Here is a 17527-nt window from a genome sequence, read left to right as displayed (position 1 = left end):
TTTGCTATACTCTGAGCCACTCAGAGCAGAGAGGGGCACCCTTTCCAACTTCTACCTTGCTGCTATTTGTGAGATCTGTAGCTGAAGGAGCTGAGGAGTACATTCACCTCTTCCGTGGGTCCACCCTAGCCCAGATGACACACAGCACTCAAGAGTTAACTAATGTTAACTGAATCCACCCTCCTGAAAAGACAGTTTCATGGCCATCTTTCCCTCTTTGCCAGTGCCCCCTGTGCCTCAGAGCCTATACCAAAATGATCCGTAAAGTATTCCTTCCAAAGTATTCTCATCTCGTCCAGAGAGGAGTCCTGGCAAGTAAGCTTTCTCCACCTCCTTACATTAATGAAACAGGCCAGAGAGTATTTCAAGAGCCCTTACAGGCTGGTTGCTCAGATAGATGGCTGTTCAGCTCTTTGCTCTGGTGCTGGCTGGACCAAAAGTTTATCATCAATTTCTTTGCAAAGAAGCTAGTAAATAAAAACTGGAAATTTTACTGAATAGATACCTCAAAGTCTCTAAGACTATGGTGGACTATAATTGGATTTTAAAACAGAATTTAACTACTCTTTCTTCTCAGTTAGAAAGCAAGTAATAGGGCAAATACTGGGATCTTTTAAAGTAGAAATATGTAAGCAGTATTACTTAAAAACAAAAAGAGACAAATAATGACAAAGAGCATATTCCTTAATCTTGAGTAGACCTGAGCTTTTATATGAAGTCTAGCTGCAACTCTCAATAAAACAGTATAATGTAATGAATTTCAATGACAATGCAAATGTATGCTACTCATAGACTTTCAAGTAGTAAAACAATTACTTACTTTCTCCCGAATAACAATAAACAAAAAGCCCAAAAAAACCATCAAAACTCTTGCATCTGTTAAAAACAAGACAACAGGTCCAAGATGGAGGATTATGTTAAGCCCCAAGCCACCAAACTGAGACTTAATTACAGTTTTGACCTCTCCCAGAAATGGAATCTTAAGCCAGTTCAGCAGGAATCACCCGGTCAACACTAGCGAGGTCACGAGCCTGACAGACCCCTGCCTCCTCCAAAGGAAAGGGGCCCTGTCACAACCAATCCACTCTTCGCTACTCTAACTTCCTTGTTCCACTCTCTTCTGTCTATAAAAGTCTTTCATTCCTTCATTTTGTACAGCTCCCAGGAGCTCACTGAATCTGCTAGAGGAGATGCTGCCCAATTCATGAACCACTGAATTATCCCAATAAGATCTTCTAAACGGACTCAGTTAAATTTTGTTTTTTAATGCATCTTTCTAGAAATATGAGGGTCAGGGACGTTTTCCTTCCACCTCAGTCCATGTCTGTTAGTTCCTGCCCTAGAATCGCTCAACACCCTCCTCTAGTGTTTAACTTAACCTCCTGACAAGCTGAAGCTCACCTACTGGCTCTGCATCACTGTCTGTGTTCTCTTTAGTGACGCCCTCAGCCTCCGGTTCCATCTGAAGGAGTGGTTTTGGTAGCTCAGCATTCAATGGGCCATTTCGTAACCGTTGCTTCAGCAAAGAAACCTAAAAACAAAAAGGTTTTCATTAGGGGAAGAAAAAAATTATGGCAGTAGTACTTTCTTTAAAACAGAGAAGGGATAGAGTAAAAGGTATCACTTTTGCTATAATGGAGGGAAAAAAATAAAAGTAAAAAATTTACTCCCAATGCGAACAATTTTGGTATTTGCTATTTTCAGTGATATCTTAGGCAGAAGACACAATAAATCAAAAATTATCCTTAAAACTAACTGAGTTGAAAAGCAGAGTTTTAAAAATAGGCCTTAAAAAAAAAAAAAAACATAGAACCTATCACATATCCCATCAAAATCCCTTTATTTTCCTTTATCTAAAAATTCCACACTTTTTTTTTTTTTACCTGAGTCTGGAGAACACTGATATACTGATCTTTTTCCTCTAAAGATGCATCAAACTCCTCCTGAAGGTGTTTTTTTGCTTGTTGGTCCATCTGAAGCTCCTAAAACATAAAAGGATTCACAGGCAGTTTTCAGTATAAAACAAAAAATATGAACCTGAAGTTTTCAAAACTTAAAAACTGATCAACCCAGACTGTATTACTCTTAAGGTATAAGCAACAATAATTAGAGAATAATTAGCATTTAAAACAGTAGTATTTACCTCAACAAATAATTCTGTTCTTTAAAGAGTATAAAGATCCAAGAAGAGAAAACACTTTTAGACCTTAATCACTGCTGAATTAATAATTCTGTAGAAAGGATTTAAAAAATCTTACTTAAGATAAAGGTAAAACTTTATCATACTTTAAGACATCTTTCTGCCTGTGTTATCTTAAATTCACTTGATCTAAAACTGAATTGTTATACAGTAAGTAACTAGATGATCAATAGAACCTTCCTTTTTCCAATACATGCAAGTGATCAATTGCCAAAATCAGAAGCTTCCTCAAATGAAAAGGTTGACCTACTGGATCACCAAACAGTGATATTTCAAGTTCCTGACGTTACTTAAAATGCTGCTTTCCTCAGGTCATTAATAAAAGCATTCCTAACTAAATCCAATGGTCTTTACCTCCCCATTCAGTCTCTAATAATTACTTCCTCAAGCGAGGTACCTGCTTTCTGCAGGTGCAGAGCTCCTCCTGTCTTTAGAGTTTCCACCATGGCCTTCATTGATCCTATCGGCAGCTAGCCCTCTGGGCTCAGTTTCAAGTCCTCAGGGCTTCTCCCTGACACCTGCTCCATTAGAATGCTGGAGATTAACACCTGGAACACAGCGGATATTCCATCCAAACCCTCTCTTTTTCCAGGATTTGTACTTTTCTCATTCTCGAAGCTCAAAATAGTCAGTCATATTTTATTTATCTTTGCCAATCTCTGCATATAATCAAATTCTTTCGTTACCTTCTCCACAATGTTTAGGTCCTTTTTCCCCATACATAACCATAATCCCAATCTCTAATAATTTTGAAGATTAATTTCCTTCAGTAGGCTTTCAAGAGAGAATGCTTACCTCAAGTTTTCATCTGATTTAATCCACCCCTCACACAACTCTGGAAACTTTTCTTCTAACAGTATTTTCAAGGACTCATAAGCAACGCCCTCTTCTTGAATTGTTTCAAATTTACTAATTCTCAAAACGCTGAGGTACTAACTGTCCTCTCTTCCCAACACCCACACAGCCTCCAGGCCTCCCAGCACAGGGCCTGCTCCTCTCACTGCTGGCTTGGCCTTCCCCCACAGCCGGAGTCTCCAAATGCTGGTCTTAAGATCAAGACAGGTTTTGCTTAGATCTAAAGGTCTTTCATCTAAACAACGTACCTTATCCTAAGACTATGTCCTTCCTAATTGTTTATTTTTAAAAAAATTTATTTCATGAAATAATGACAATAAAAGAACCTAGTTCCTCATTCTCAATGTCCTCACTTGAAAAAAATAAAAGTAGCCCTATGACAAGTCTCTTGTCCCCCATTTCTGGAAGGAAATGATCCATGAAATCCCAAAGTCTGGAAAGCTACTGTCCCCCACGAACCTGCACAGGACAATTCTTTAGTATGGAACAGCTGTGCATCTCCTTAATAGCAATGCAGTCCTTTACTTTCTTTAAAATTCATTCCTTTCAAATAATTTTCTACTTTCTACCATACTAGATACCAGCCCACAGAAACTTCTGTGATTTATATTAATATGAGTGTTCAGGTTCTGAATGTTTTCGTCTCCTCATCTTAAGCAGTCCTTGCATATAATGGAAACAATTTTTAATCATGTCCCCTGCTCCTTCCTTATAGAGAGACCTTATTCTACCACTAAAAACTTCACAAATAATAGAGACCATAGTTATAAAGGAACTGTCTGCTTACATTCTGACTACAGCCTACAGGGTGGCTAGCCAGTTGTACACCACCACCATAACAGGGTCCCACGAGCTCCAGAACTGGACCCAGCACCAGGGCTTACTTTCCACTTTTAGAAAGTTCTTCTAATTAGATCCTTGGGGTCACTAAGAACAACCCTAATCCTTCTTCCATGTGACACTACTACCAGACTCTGAAGCCTGATTTCTCTCCCAATAAATCTCCTCTCCACTATCCCCTAACTCAACAAATGATGCCACAATTCACTATCACCCAAGCCAAAAGTGTTGGGTTCAATCTTGACTCCTCTCTTTTCCCCCATTTCCAATCATCAGCAAACCCTCAAAGCAATAGCAAGTCTGACCATTTCCCACCACTTCCACCCCTGCCACTACCCCCACCACTACTACAGCTGTTTTAACGGGCTCTCACTTCCACTCTTAGCTCCCTATAATGAATTCTTCAGAGTAACCAGCGTGTGACCACCCTCTAAAGGCCTCACTCAACCTTCAATCCTTCATGCTGCTTTATTTCCCCAATAGAACTGTTTACTACCTAACAGTGTGTTATATATGTAAGCATATATGTATGCGTGTCTTACCCACTAGAAAATGAGCTTCATTTGGTCAAAGACTTTGTCTTATCCATCCTTATATATTTGGTATCTAGGAAACTTACCCTTGATGTAAAGCTACACTATTTGAACTTTTTAGCACAATAATAAACAGCTCTGTACCATTACTAAACATAACAACCAATTCAAATAACTGTCCTATTGTTGGGCCATTTGGACTGTTTGCAAATTCGGGCACATCCTGGAATTAACATTTTTATGCATAAGTTTTATAAGATCTTTCTGATTATTTCCCCAGGTATTTTGATGAGTGGAATGTATCAAATACCTTTAACTAAGAAAAACCTTTTGGGTAAAAGTGCCATATTATTTGTCCCTCAACAAAGTGCTAAATGTACCCCTTTTCTAGTAATAATAGAAAGTGACTGAGAAGAAACAAAACCTGAACTCCTACTCAGCCCAAGACTCCGCAATTCTAGTTTGACCTCTAAGACACGTCACAGAAGTGTTAATATTCGGAAAACCATGCGTAGGGGTCAGCGGCCATGCAGTGGAGAGGCTGGAGGAGGTGCAAGTATAGCAGCTGGGCATCTTTTGTTTCTGGTGAACGTTAACTATACTTGTAGAACAAATACACCGCAAGAGTTAAAAAAAAAAAGAGTATATGTATTATGCTTTATGATCTAAGAGCATAGATATGGAAAAGGATTTTTTAAATGTTGGAAGGATTGCAATAGCATATAAAAATGCATTTAACTAATTTCAGTAATCATAATTGATGACAGTATTCAGTTCGGTCGTTCAGTCATGTCCAACTCTTTGCGACCCCATGGACTGCAGCACATCAGGCTTCCGTGTCCATCCACAACTCCTGGAGTCCACTGCATCAGTGATGCCATCCAACCGTCTAATCCTCTGTCGCCCCCTTCTCCTCCTGCCTTCAATCTTTCCCAGCATCAGGGTCTTTACCAATGAGTTGGTTCTTTGCATCAGGTAGCCAAAGTACTGGAGTTTCAGCTTCAGCATCAGTCCTTCCAGTGAATATTCAGGACTGATTTCCTTTAGGATGGTCTGGTTGGATCTCCCTGCAGTCCAAGGGACTCTCAAGAGTCTTCTCCAACACCTCAGTTCAAAAGCATCAATTCTTCAGCACTCAGCTTTCTTTATAGTTCAACCCTCACATCCATACATGACCACTGGAAAAACCATAGCTTTGACTAGACAGACATTTGTTGGCAAAGTAATGTCTCTGCTTTTGAATATGCTGTCTAGGTTGGTCATAACTTTTCTTCCAAGGAGCAAGAGTCTTTTAATTTAATGGCTGCATTCACCATCCACAGTGATTTTGGAGCCCAAAAAAATAAAGTTTGTCACTGTTTCCACTGGATGCCATGATCTTAGTTTTCTGATTGCTGAGTTTTAAGCCAACTTTTTCACTCTCCTCTTTCACTTTCATCAACAGGCTCTTTAGTTCTTCTTTGCTTTCTGCCATAAGCGTGGTGTCATCTGCATATCTGAGGTTATTGATATTTCTCCTGGCAATCTTGATTCCAGCTTGTGATTCATCAGGCTGGCATTTCATATGATATACTCTGCATATAAGTTAAATAAGCAGGGTGACAATATACAGCCTTGATGTACTCCTTTCCCAATGTGGAACCAGTCTGTTGCTCCATGTCCAGTTCTAACTGTTGCTTCTTGACCTATATACAGATTTCTTAGGAGGCAGGTCAGGAGATCTGGTATTCCAATCTCTTGAAGAATTTTGCACAGTTTGTTGTGATCCACACAGTCAAAGGCTTTGGTGTAGTCAATAAAGCAAAAGTAGATGTTTTTCTGGAATTTCTTTGCTTTTTCGACGATCCGGTAGATGTTGGCAATTCGATCTCTGGTTCCTCTGGCTTTTCTAAATCCAGCTTGAATATCTGGAATTTCATGATTCACATACTGTTGTTGAACCTTGGCTTGGAGAATTTTGAGGATTACTTTGCTAGCGTGTGAGATAAGTGCAACTGTGCAGTAGTTTGAACATTCTTTGGCACTGGAATGAAAACTGACCTTTTCCACTCCTGTGGCCACTGCTGAGTTTTCCAAACTTGCTGGCATATTGAGTGCAGCACTTTCACAGCATCATCTTTCAGGATTTGAAATAGCTCAACTGGAATTCCATCACCTTCACTAGTTTTGTTCGTACTGATGCTTCTTAAGGCCCTCTTGACTTTGCATTCCAGGATGTCTGGCTCAAGGTGAGTGATCACACCATCATGGTTATCTGGGGCATGAAGATCTTTTTTGTATAGTTCTTATATGTATTCTTGCCACCTCTTCTTAATATCTTCTACTTCTGTTAGGCCCATACCATTTCTGTCCTTTATTGTGCTCACCTTTGCATGAAATGTTCCTTTAGTATATCTAATTTTCTTGAAGAGATCTCTAGTCTTTCCCATTCTATTGCCTTCCTCTTTTTCTTTGCATTGATCATGGAGGAAGGCTTTCTTATCTCTCCTTATTATTCTGTGGAACTCTGCATTCAAATGGGTGTATCTTTCCTTTTCTCCTTTGCCTTTCACTTCTTTTGTCTTCTCAGCTATTTGTAAGGCCTACTCAGACAACCATTTTGCCGTTTTGCATTTCTTTCTCTTGGGGATGATCTTGATCACTGCCTCCTGTACAATGCCACGAACCTCCATCCATAGTTCATCAGGCACTCTATCAGATCTAAACCTGTGAATCTATTTGTCACTTCCACTGTATAACTGTAAGGGATCTGATTTAGGTCATACCTGAAGCGTCTAGTGGTTCTTCCTACTTTCTTCAATTTAAGTCTGAATTTGGCAATAAGGGGTTCATGATCTGTTATTTCAAGTCTATGAGGTTTATAATGTTGGGATTAAGGCAAATGAGCAATTTTGGATCTTCTCAATTATCATCAGGTTCTTCCACAGATGAAATGTAAGGAAAAGAAAGGGAATAAGAAGACAAGTAGATTTAGAGAGACTTAAAAGATACATCAAAAAATTTTTTACATAGGCAAGACTATAGCATCTCAAGGTATACACTTAGGTGATAAAACCTTAAAAAAAATACAAGGAAATACATTTAAGTTAGGATAGCAGTTACTTTTGGAGAAAGGGAAGGCGCTGTGAATGGGCTGGGAAGCACAGAGGAGCTTTTGGATGGCCAGCAACATTCTACTTCTTGACTATGGTGATGGCTACACAGTGGTCACTACATATGTGGAAGCTGTATTTTTGTCATGATTTTCTACATCTGTTATAGTTTATGATTAAAAGATGGTAAAATGATTATGATAAGTGATATAGCAGAGACCTAAAATGCTGTTCTCTAACCAATTTAAGCCAATATTTTCCAATCTTCTTAAGGTAGGACCAGAAACAGAAATTAGCAAAGCATGACTCCAAATGATAAATATTTGCCTGGATTTGATAGTTTACTGTAGAAATTATACCCTTCCCCCCAAATTACAAGAAACATAATTTTTGTTTTACTTCACCAACAAGGTAAAAAGGTTGCTGATTAGGAAAAAACAAAAAGAAGCCTGAACTACCTAAGAGACAGGTTAGCCTTAGAAGTTGTCACTGACTGTCTATGCAGGCAAATTACACTCTATTGTTAAATAAGCCATTTTTAAGTCATTACAGGAACATCTTAGAGATATAATGGATTCATTTCAAACCAACACAACAAAATAAGTATTGCAACAAAACAATACTTTTGGTTTCCCAGAGAATGTAAAAGTCATGTTTACACTATTTACACTAAATAACTATTTAGTGTGCAACAGCATTAAAAAAGCACATACCTTAATAATTCAAAAAATATTTTATTGCTAAAAGATACCATCATCTGATAACACAGGGTTGCCATAAACCTTCAATCTGTAAAAATGCAAGATCTCTGAAGCACAATAAAGTACAATAAAATAAGGTCTGCCTGTAATTTCACCAACACGTATCTTAGGGAAACCACACAAATAAAAACTAAGGTCTTGTAGGCTGATCTAGCTAGTTTTCACTATAATGGGGTACATATGAAACTATCCCAATACATAAAACAGTCCCGATAAATATGAGAAATTTAGTCACTATTCTCAAAGTACTGTTCTCAACTTACCTCTCTTAACTCTCCAATCCTCCGAAGTGCTTTATCCTGACTCTGACTTAATATACCCTTTAAAAGGAAAAAAAAAAAAAGCTGGTTCAAACAATCACATGACATAGTAATGAAAATCAAGTTAAAAAGATCACAAATCACTGAATTTTACTTCCAACACCCTTTACTTCTGCAACTATGCAATCACAACTCTCTCCTGCCACTTAGTGGTAGATTTATGTACATCTAGAAACAAAAAAACACAAATCAAAGAAACACAAGCAAGGTCCTCACAGAACTTAGGAATAAGATGACCTTTTGAGAATGAGTTTATGGAATATTAATAATACAATGGATTAAATCAGAACTATCCCCTCACTTCTACAGACCACATGTTTAACAAATTATCAAATCAAATACTTTATGTGTAATAATCTAATTTTCACACGTTAGGGACAATTAGAATAGTGAAATCAGCAACAAATAACTGATGTTACTATTCTCAACTGATTATATTCCAAACCAAAGTCATATAATTTAATGTTGTACTCAAAGCAGACTATTATTAATGGTAAATTAAATATTTTAAAATAATATACATAGGGAAATAAAGTTTACCAAAACTCACTTTACAAATAACTTTTTGGTTATACAATTAATGTCTCTTAATGGGACAAGATGTTAAACTGTTTTAATAACTTGTACAGTAAGAGTGAAGACTATCTGCATTTTATAAATAACAGCACCATCTGAACTGGAGTGACAGTTCCCCTGAGCTCTGACATGTGAATTATCACCTGGGACGCCTGCTGGGAAATTTCTGGCCATGAACAGGATGACAGAGAAGGGTAGAAGTAAGTTACCAGGAGAACTATAATCACTCCTACTCTCCACACACTTTATAAGCAGCCACCTCAGGAAACAGAAGAGAGGATGCTTATTTTTGGACCCTGATATAAGGATAAGAAACAGATGTCTTCAGGTATTTGAAAGCGAAAGTGAAGTCGCTCAGTTGTGCCGACTCTTGGCCATCCCATGGGACTGTAGCCTACGAGGCTCCTCCGTCCATGGGATTTTCCAGGCAAGAATACTGGAGGGGGTTGCCATCTCCTTCAAGTTGTATATTTATCTACCAGTAAAACAAAGATGCAGCCTACAGACTGACCGACCAGGAAACATACTTGAGAGAGGCAAGCAAGTTAAATCCAAACTTCTTATATACTGCTCTCGAGGAAGCCCATCCCTACCAGAGGCAAATGAGATTTCTCTCATTCTCTTCATCAAAATCCCTAATAGTAAAGCAGGTTAAATACTTTGGTCATATGAACAATTATTAAAAGCCAGGGTCTTATTACAAGATCCTTTCTAATTTTAAAATTACATATGAATCAATATAAATAGCCAATAAATCACTTACTTGTAGCTTTTTCTTCTCTCTATGAAGAGCCTGATAAGCTGTAACAAGCTAAAATAAAGAAAAAGTCACTAATAACATCAGTCATTCCTACATAAATGCAGTTAATTGTTCTAAACTCTGCTAAAATATCTCATTATGAAAGTCAAAAAATAAGTCAAAGAAACCCTTTAATAGACAATTCAAGTTAATTATATGCATATGCAGTTGAAACTAAATAATATAGGTAATATATTTCTAAAAAATAAAATGCAACTTGACTATAAAAATACTAAATTACATTTGATTTCACCTAGACACAAACCTCTAATACATAATTCATAAAATGGGATCTCACCTAGATACATACTTCACATACCTAATTCATAAAATGAGATTAGAGCCCATTGCCTAAAGACTACTCAAACTGTGGTCACAGATCAGTCTCACAAACAAAAACATCACCTGGAGCCTGCTATTTAAATAGAAAAAGAAGTTCTTGGGCCCCACCTCACACTAACTGAATGAGAAGCAGAGGGAGGGTGGAGAAAGCAATGTGAGATTCAGAAGGCTACAGGCAACAATTCGCTCCAAAATTTTACTAAGAGTCCTGGCCAAAGGGCCTCAGCACCAGTAAAGGTCTTTAACTAGATACTGCCACACACTACTTACCACCAGGATCCAGTGGAGCTAGGGAATCAACAGTTCAGCCAACGACAGGCGTAAAGACCAGGCCATAACATGAATTAGAGAACATGAGGAGGAAATTTTCCTACTAGCAAAAAAAAGTCATGCCCCTACCTCACAACATTTCCCTCTGTAGCCATTCAACCTTCGTTCCGTCCTCCGCAACCACTGGATCAACTGCTCTTTGCTGAGACTGTCTAAATTCCCAAGTGAGTCTTCAGTCTCACTCTCCATATCAGAGGGTGGATCAAAGAAGGCAGCAGAAGAGTCCAGGTCGAACCGATTCAGGGATTCTCTAGAAGACGTGCGTACCAAAGATTCTTTAGAGGAAGATCGGACTAGAGATTCCCTTACTGGACTCCGAAACAAAGACTCCACAGACGGCACCCGGAGTTGGAGCTTCTGTGCAAAAGACTGCGTGTCACTTGACTACAACCAAAACACAACAAAACATGGGGGTTAAAACACACCTTTAGACTTCTATTATTCCCTAATCACTAGCAAGAACCTGTTAAAAGCTCTAGCACCTTTAACTTCATTCCTGACATTTTACACAATACAGTGTTTGCTGAAAAACGAGAGACACCTGGTTATTTCTGAAAAGGCTCTGGACCTTGAGTCAGAGGACTGGGGTGTAGGTCCCAGGTCTGTCACTGAGCAGTGGAATGACCTTCACTAAGTCACTTCCCTTCAGTTTGCCCATCTGTAAAAAAGAAGGAAGCCATGCTTTCCCAGCAGACCTCACCTGTGTGCTGTGCGATTCATCCACTAAACTAAGATCCTTGGAGGCAGGGGCCAGTAATACCACAGTGTACACCCAGGACCTCAACTGGGGATATGTACTGTGAGGCGTGAAGTGTGTGGCTGAATCTGGAGTCTGCCTGGAGGCGCAGAGTCCTTAACACTCTTCTCAGGCAGAGGGTAGGTAACGCAGATTGAACCCATTTTGCTCAATAAGAGAACACAAGGCAGAGCTGACTGGTGACGTTCGGCTCTGCTCTACTTACCACCGTCTACGGGGAATAAACGTAAGCGTTACAAAATCATGAAGGGCAGTGACAGTCTGAGCTCAAGCCCCTGTGCGTGGATCAGTAAGCCTCATGTCAGAAACAGTGATCTGCAAGAGCTATTCTCTTAATTAGCATATTAATATTAATGATAATGCATTATTTTGTAAAACAGCCATGGAAAATACTATAACTCAATAACTTGTCTCATTAAAAGCAGCATTATTTTGTTCACATGACAGCAGTCAGTACTTAAGGTGTTTCCTAGAAACTCATTCTCATTAGTGCAACAGTAACAGTGAGTGGGTCTGAGTGGTAAGATTTTAGGTGATTTTCACTTTCATTTTTCTATTTTCGTGTACTTTGCAATTTATTCCTTCATAATGTGCAAGTTTTACCTCTGTTCTGGGACAGGGTGGAGAAAGTTTTAAGGGAGAGGAGGGACCCTCATGCTCAAAACCCTGAAGACCCACTTTACGCCTACTCCATTACCAGCCACTTGTGACCCACACAAAAAGTGCTTTTCAGCTCCTATAGACAATCTCCTTGTAAACTGCCTTAGGACAAACAAGTGAGAAATTTGACTAGCACTAGAAATAACTGTTATTTTAGGTGAGCTAGGACTAATGAACAATGTCAAAGACATTATGTGCAGAAGCTCTCTGCTTGGCAGGAAGGTGACTGAGTGTCATGATTCAGCCTGTTGGGCTGCCAAGCAAAGTTGCCTAAGTTTAAATCCTGGTTCCGCCACAATCAATGTTCAAGACATGAGTCAAGTTACTTAACCTCACGAGTCTTTTTTTCACCTCTCCAAAATAGGGATGACAAAAATAATAATGATGGTAATAATACTACTACCCACCTGATAAGGATGCCACAAGGACTGAATGAGTTAAAATGTACAAGCAAATCGCTTATAATGTAGCAAATATGCAATAACCATTGATTATCAGTATTAGAGAAAGAAGACTAAAAGACAGACTTTCACTTAAGAACCATACTCAAGCTTGTGCGGCAGACTCTTCTGGCTCTACAGTGCAGGAGCTTAGACCACAGGCTCTGCATCCAGACTTCATGGGTTCAAGTCTTCCTTCCACCACCGACCAGCAATATGACCTTAAGCAAGTTACACTGCCCCTCTCTGCCTCTGTTTCTCCATAAGTAAACTGCGGAAAACAGCACTCACCTATCTATCAATAGATATCTAATCCTCCCTTCTTCCTTTCCGCCAGACGCCAGTTTCGTTCAGGCTAACAGTACAGCCAGGTTAACAATCACCTTCTCAAATACGAACTAAAAGCACAATGAGACACTACCACATATCCACTAGGATGGCTAACATTACAACTACGGAAAACTCCAAGTATTGGTGAGGATATAAAGCCATCCATTTTGGAAAACTACTAGCATTTATTAACATTAAAACTAAACACATGTGTACTCTGTGGACCAGCAGTTTGATCCACTGGAGAAGGGATAGGCTACCCACTCCAGTATTCTTGGGCTTTCCTTGTGGCTCAGCTAGTAAAGAATCCGCCTGCAATGCAGGAAAACTGGGTTCAATCCTTCGGTTGGGAAGATCCCCTGCAGAAGAGAAAGGCTACCCACTCCAGTAGTCTGGCCTGGAGAATTCCATGGACTGTATAGTCCATGGGGTCACAAAGAATCGGACACGACTGAGCAACTTTCACTTCACTATATATCCAGTACAAATGTATAATTATGTTCAACAAAAGACATGCACTAGAATCTTAAAGCAGCACTGTTCAAAACAGTGCCGAACCTGAAACTACTGTTGATGCTCTTTTGTTGTCTTTTGTTGAACATAATTATACATTTGTACTGGATATATAGTGAAGTAGTTGAGCGACTGTTATCTGATCATTAACGGAGTACTAGATAGCAACAAGAATTAAAGATTGATAGCCACAAATAAGGATATACATGAATCTAACACTAACAGTATTAAACAAAAGGAGCCAGACACAAAAGAATATCCGCTTCTGATTCTATTTACATAAACTCTGAAACAGGCAAAATTAATCTACAGTGTTAGAAGCCACAACGGTAGTTACCCCCACCCCCGTGTGAGAGGAGAACAGAAAGGAACACAACGGTTTCTGGGAAGCTGGTAATTTCTGTTTCTTGATTTTGGGTGCTGGCTAGAAAGCTGTGTTTGGTTTGTGAAAATTCAGAAAGCTGTATATGGACTACACGATACTTTTCTGTATGTAGATATTATAGTGTGATACATTACATTTCAATTAAAGGATTTTTAAAATTAGCTCTGGGCTTCCCTGGTGGTTCAGTGATAAAGAATCCACCTGCCAATGCAGGAGACACTGGTTCGTTCCCTGATCCAGGAGGATCCACATGCCTCCGAGCAACTACGCTGTACCCCTATTAAGCCTGTGCTCTGGAGTCTGGGAGCTGCAACTACTGAGCTTGGGTGCCCTAGAGCCTGTGCTATGCAACAGGAGAAGGCATGGCAACGAGAAGCCACACACCACAACTAGAGGGTAGCCCCTGCTCACCACCACTGGAGCAAAGCCCACACAGCCACAAAGACCCAGCACAGCTACAAATAAAAGAACTAACAAAATTATAAAAAATATAGATTTAAAATGATAAAAAAATTAGCTTTTCCCAAACTCTGGTTCAGCCACGAGTGGGCTGTGTGCCAAAGTTCAGCCAGTAACGGATACTACTGAGTGGGACTCTAAAGAATGGGACCTTCCGGAGTTTTCTGGCAGTCCAGTGGCTAGGACTCCACACTTTCACTGTGGGGGCCTGGGTTCAGTCCCTGGTCAGAGAACTAAGATCCCACAAGCCACAGAGTGCAGTCAAAAACCGTGATGGAACCTTCTAGAAGAAACATTATTTTCCTGATGAAAAAGAATGTATCTTTTGTCCTGTTGAGAATGGAGATTTATTTCCTGGAGGCCAAACTTGGAACTGTGAGGGTGAAAGGCAGTGATGAGAATGAGAGGGAAAACGGAGTGCAGGACAAGAAGTCAAAGGGAAAAGGGCCTCTAACAACTGTCTCCAGCGTTTCTGCTACATGAGAAACTCAACCCCCACTGGCTCCAACCACTGTCAGGCTTCTGGCACCAAAGACATTCAGCGATTTGTAACTCATTGTTTAAAAAGCTGATGGGGATTAGAGAAGGAGAAATGAAATGTGTAAGTAAAAATAAATGAACACAGAGTTACTTTTTAACCCCTTTCTGTCTCACCCGCTTGACCCTGTTTTCACTCCTCCTTCCTATTTCCCCAACAGTGTTGTTGTTCAGACCTTTATCCTCTACCAGCTGGGTATCTGTAGCGGCCTGTTCTCCTGCCTCAAATCTCTTACCTACCAATCTGCCACTGTGTCACACAGTCACTAGGATTTTTAGGATTTCTTCCTAAAATATAATTCAGTTCATTTCATTCTAGTTCTTAATTTGAACTCTCACTTATTAGAAAGATCAAAATCCTTCACTTATGTTCAAGATTTCCACTTCCCAAGACCCATTTCTTTGTAAAATCACCCCTCCACATAACAGAAACTTAATTTTTTTTTTTGAGAGTTTACCCTTAAGATGATAGTGTGTTTATTATACATTAGTCCCAGTAACCAGTTCACAAAACAATTCTTTCAGGTATATAAGTTGATATTTTTACCTACTGTTCCTAATAACATGTATCTAAAAATGTATCTTGATTTTTTTTTTTACTTAAGTCTAATAGGTAACTTCCTATTTCCTGAGCAAATGCATTGTCTGTGTGCCTGTGTGTGTGTGTTAGTCACTCAGCCGTGTCCGACTCTTTGCGACCCCATGGACTGAAGCCCACCAGGCTCCTCTGTCCATGAGATTTTCCAGGCAAGGATACTGGAGTGGGTTACCATTTCCTTCTCCAGGGGATCATCCCCCTCTGTACTATCGCCCAAAGTTTCCGTGCATATGGAAACCCAGACATCCTTCAAAAGTGAGCTCAAATTTCTGGATTTCTCCCATCAGAAACTGCCTTTCTTAATGGCTAAGCACTTTACCAGGACCACTGCTGGAGCACATACTGCCTTCTGACTCACCATTAGTTGCTTACTCACTGATATAACAACTAACTGTTTATGCCTTAAAACAACTACAGAGATAATACAGCACAGTGGTTAAGAACAGACTTTTCCTGATTTGAATCCAGCTTTACTACTTACTAACTTTAAGACCTCTGTTTCAATTTCCTCATCTATTAAAAAACAAAACAAAATTACTCTAGTAGATTGTTATGAGGATTAAATGGGCAAAAACATTTAAAACAGTGTCTCGTATAGGAAGCACTAAATATGTTTTCCTACACTGTATCCACTGCACACACACCCTCACCCCAAACTTTATACTCTTAGGACAGGATCCATAGTCTCTACTTCTGTAGTCTTGCCTCAGTACTTTCCAGAGGAGGTGCTTAGGACACATTTGTTCAGCTAAACCTTAACCTGGCAATATGATAATGATGATCTAATAGGAAAACTTGAAATACTCAATGACTGGTCAAAATGATACGTATCATTTTTTTTATATAGTGTATCTTATTCTAGAAATCATGGGAAAGCATTAATACAACATCAGTAACACTCTACAATAACGTTCATAAGCTTTATTCATAAGAGAAAACTGCAAACAGCCCAGGTGTCCGTCAATAGGTGAATACCTACAGAATATTCATACAGAAATACTACACAACAGCAGATAGGAAGGAACAAACTACTGATAACTACGGAAAGGATGAGATTCCAAAAACACTGTGCTGGGTGAAAGAAGCCTTCCGCAGAACAGTGTATACTCTGTGAGGCCACTCACATGAAAATCTAAAATAACCAAAACTCATCTGTCGTATGGTAGGAAAAAATTAAAGCAGGTTGCCTCTGAGAGGAGCACCACAAGGGAACTTTCTGCGGTGATGATAATCTTCCATAACCTGTGGCTGGGTTTGGCACATACAACTGTCAAAACTCAGTCAATGCACATTTGAGGCTTGTATATTTCATTTTATATATAATTCACTTCAAAAAAGAAATTACAAACACTGATTTCTAGATAATGATATGCATACTAAAACATTAGTACTGTGGCCTACAACTTTGAAAGGCATCAAAAAAATAAAACAGATTGAGGTACAAATAGAGGAATGAATATATGGCTAGAAAAAAGAGTATGATAAAGTACCAGTGGCAGAATTGAGGTGTTAGGTACACATATGTTCACTTTATAAAGTTCCTTCAACTTTTCTGTATGTTGGAAATTTTTCATAACTATTGAAAATAAAATTAAAAGCAGTCTTTCACTTTGAGCAGTATTCAAAAACAGCAACGAAAATTTCAAAATTTAATTTTACTACTATAGTTTCTTTTTTAAAAAATTAATGATTTTCAAAACCAGACTTTATCCCACAACCTAAAAAAAAGTAACAGCATATGAGAATGGCCATTTAAATTCCTATGTTTTGCTCTACTGAATTTAGTGAAATTCAGTTGTTATTTTGCTTTTGTTGTTTTTACTGAAGGTTAGTTGACTTACAATGATATGTTCATTTCAGGCATGAAACATACTGATTAGATATTTTTACAGATTATGCAATAAAGTTATTACAATGTTACTGACTCTATTTCCAGTGCGGTACATTACACATCCCTATGACTTATTTATTTTATAGCTGGAAGTCTGTAGCTCTCAATCCCTTTGCCTATTTCACCACGCCCCCACCCTCCTCACCTCTGGCAACCACTAGTCTGTTCTCCACATCTCATTTTAACAGCATATAAATTTAAATAAGGCAATGCATGGCAAAAAATTATAGCTGGGGAGACTGATGCTTTTGTCAATCTATGATAATCCCACTATCAATAACTAGTCACTGGTCTCTGGGCAAGTAATTT

General features: G+C 39.0%; 1 protein-coding gene across 1 annotated transcript in view; it reads right to left on the bottom strand.

The window, feature by feature from the left end:
* The window catches only part of GOLGA4 (golgin A4), a 103250-nt gene that overhangs the window by 53912 nt on the left and 31811 nt on the right, over nucleotides 1-17527 (bottom strand). Inside the window, exons 6-10 of the mRNA XM_068983096.1 lie at nucleotides 10718-11032; nucleotides 9941-9988; nucleotides 8545-8601; nucleotides 1884-1982; nucleotides 1402-1531 (exon numbers count right to left, since the gene is read on the bottom strand). Of these exons, the coding sequence (XP_068839197.1) occupies nucleotides 1402-1531; nucleotides 1884-1982; nucleotides 8545-8601; nucleotides 9941-9988; nucleotides 10718-11032 (649 nt within the window). The remainder of the gene's footprint in view (nucleotides 1-1401; nucleotides 1532-1883; nucleotides 1983-8544; nucleotides 8602-9940; nucleotides 9989-10717; nucleotides 11033-17527) is intronic.

The sequence above is a fragment of the Capricornis sumatraensis genome, chromosome 10 (genome assembly GCF_032405125.1).
Source record: "Capricornis sumatraensis isolate serow.1 chromosome 10, serow.2, whole genome shotgun sequence".
Lineage (NCBI taxonomy): Eukaryota > Metazoa > Chordata > Mammalia > Artiodactyla > Bovidae > Capricornis > Capricornis sumatraensis.
This window is presented reverse-complemented; position numbering and strand designations above follow the sequence as displayed.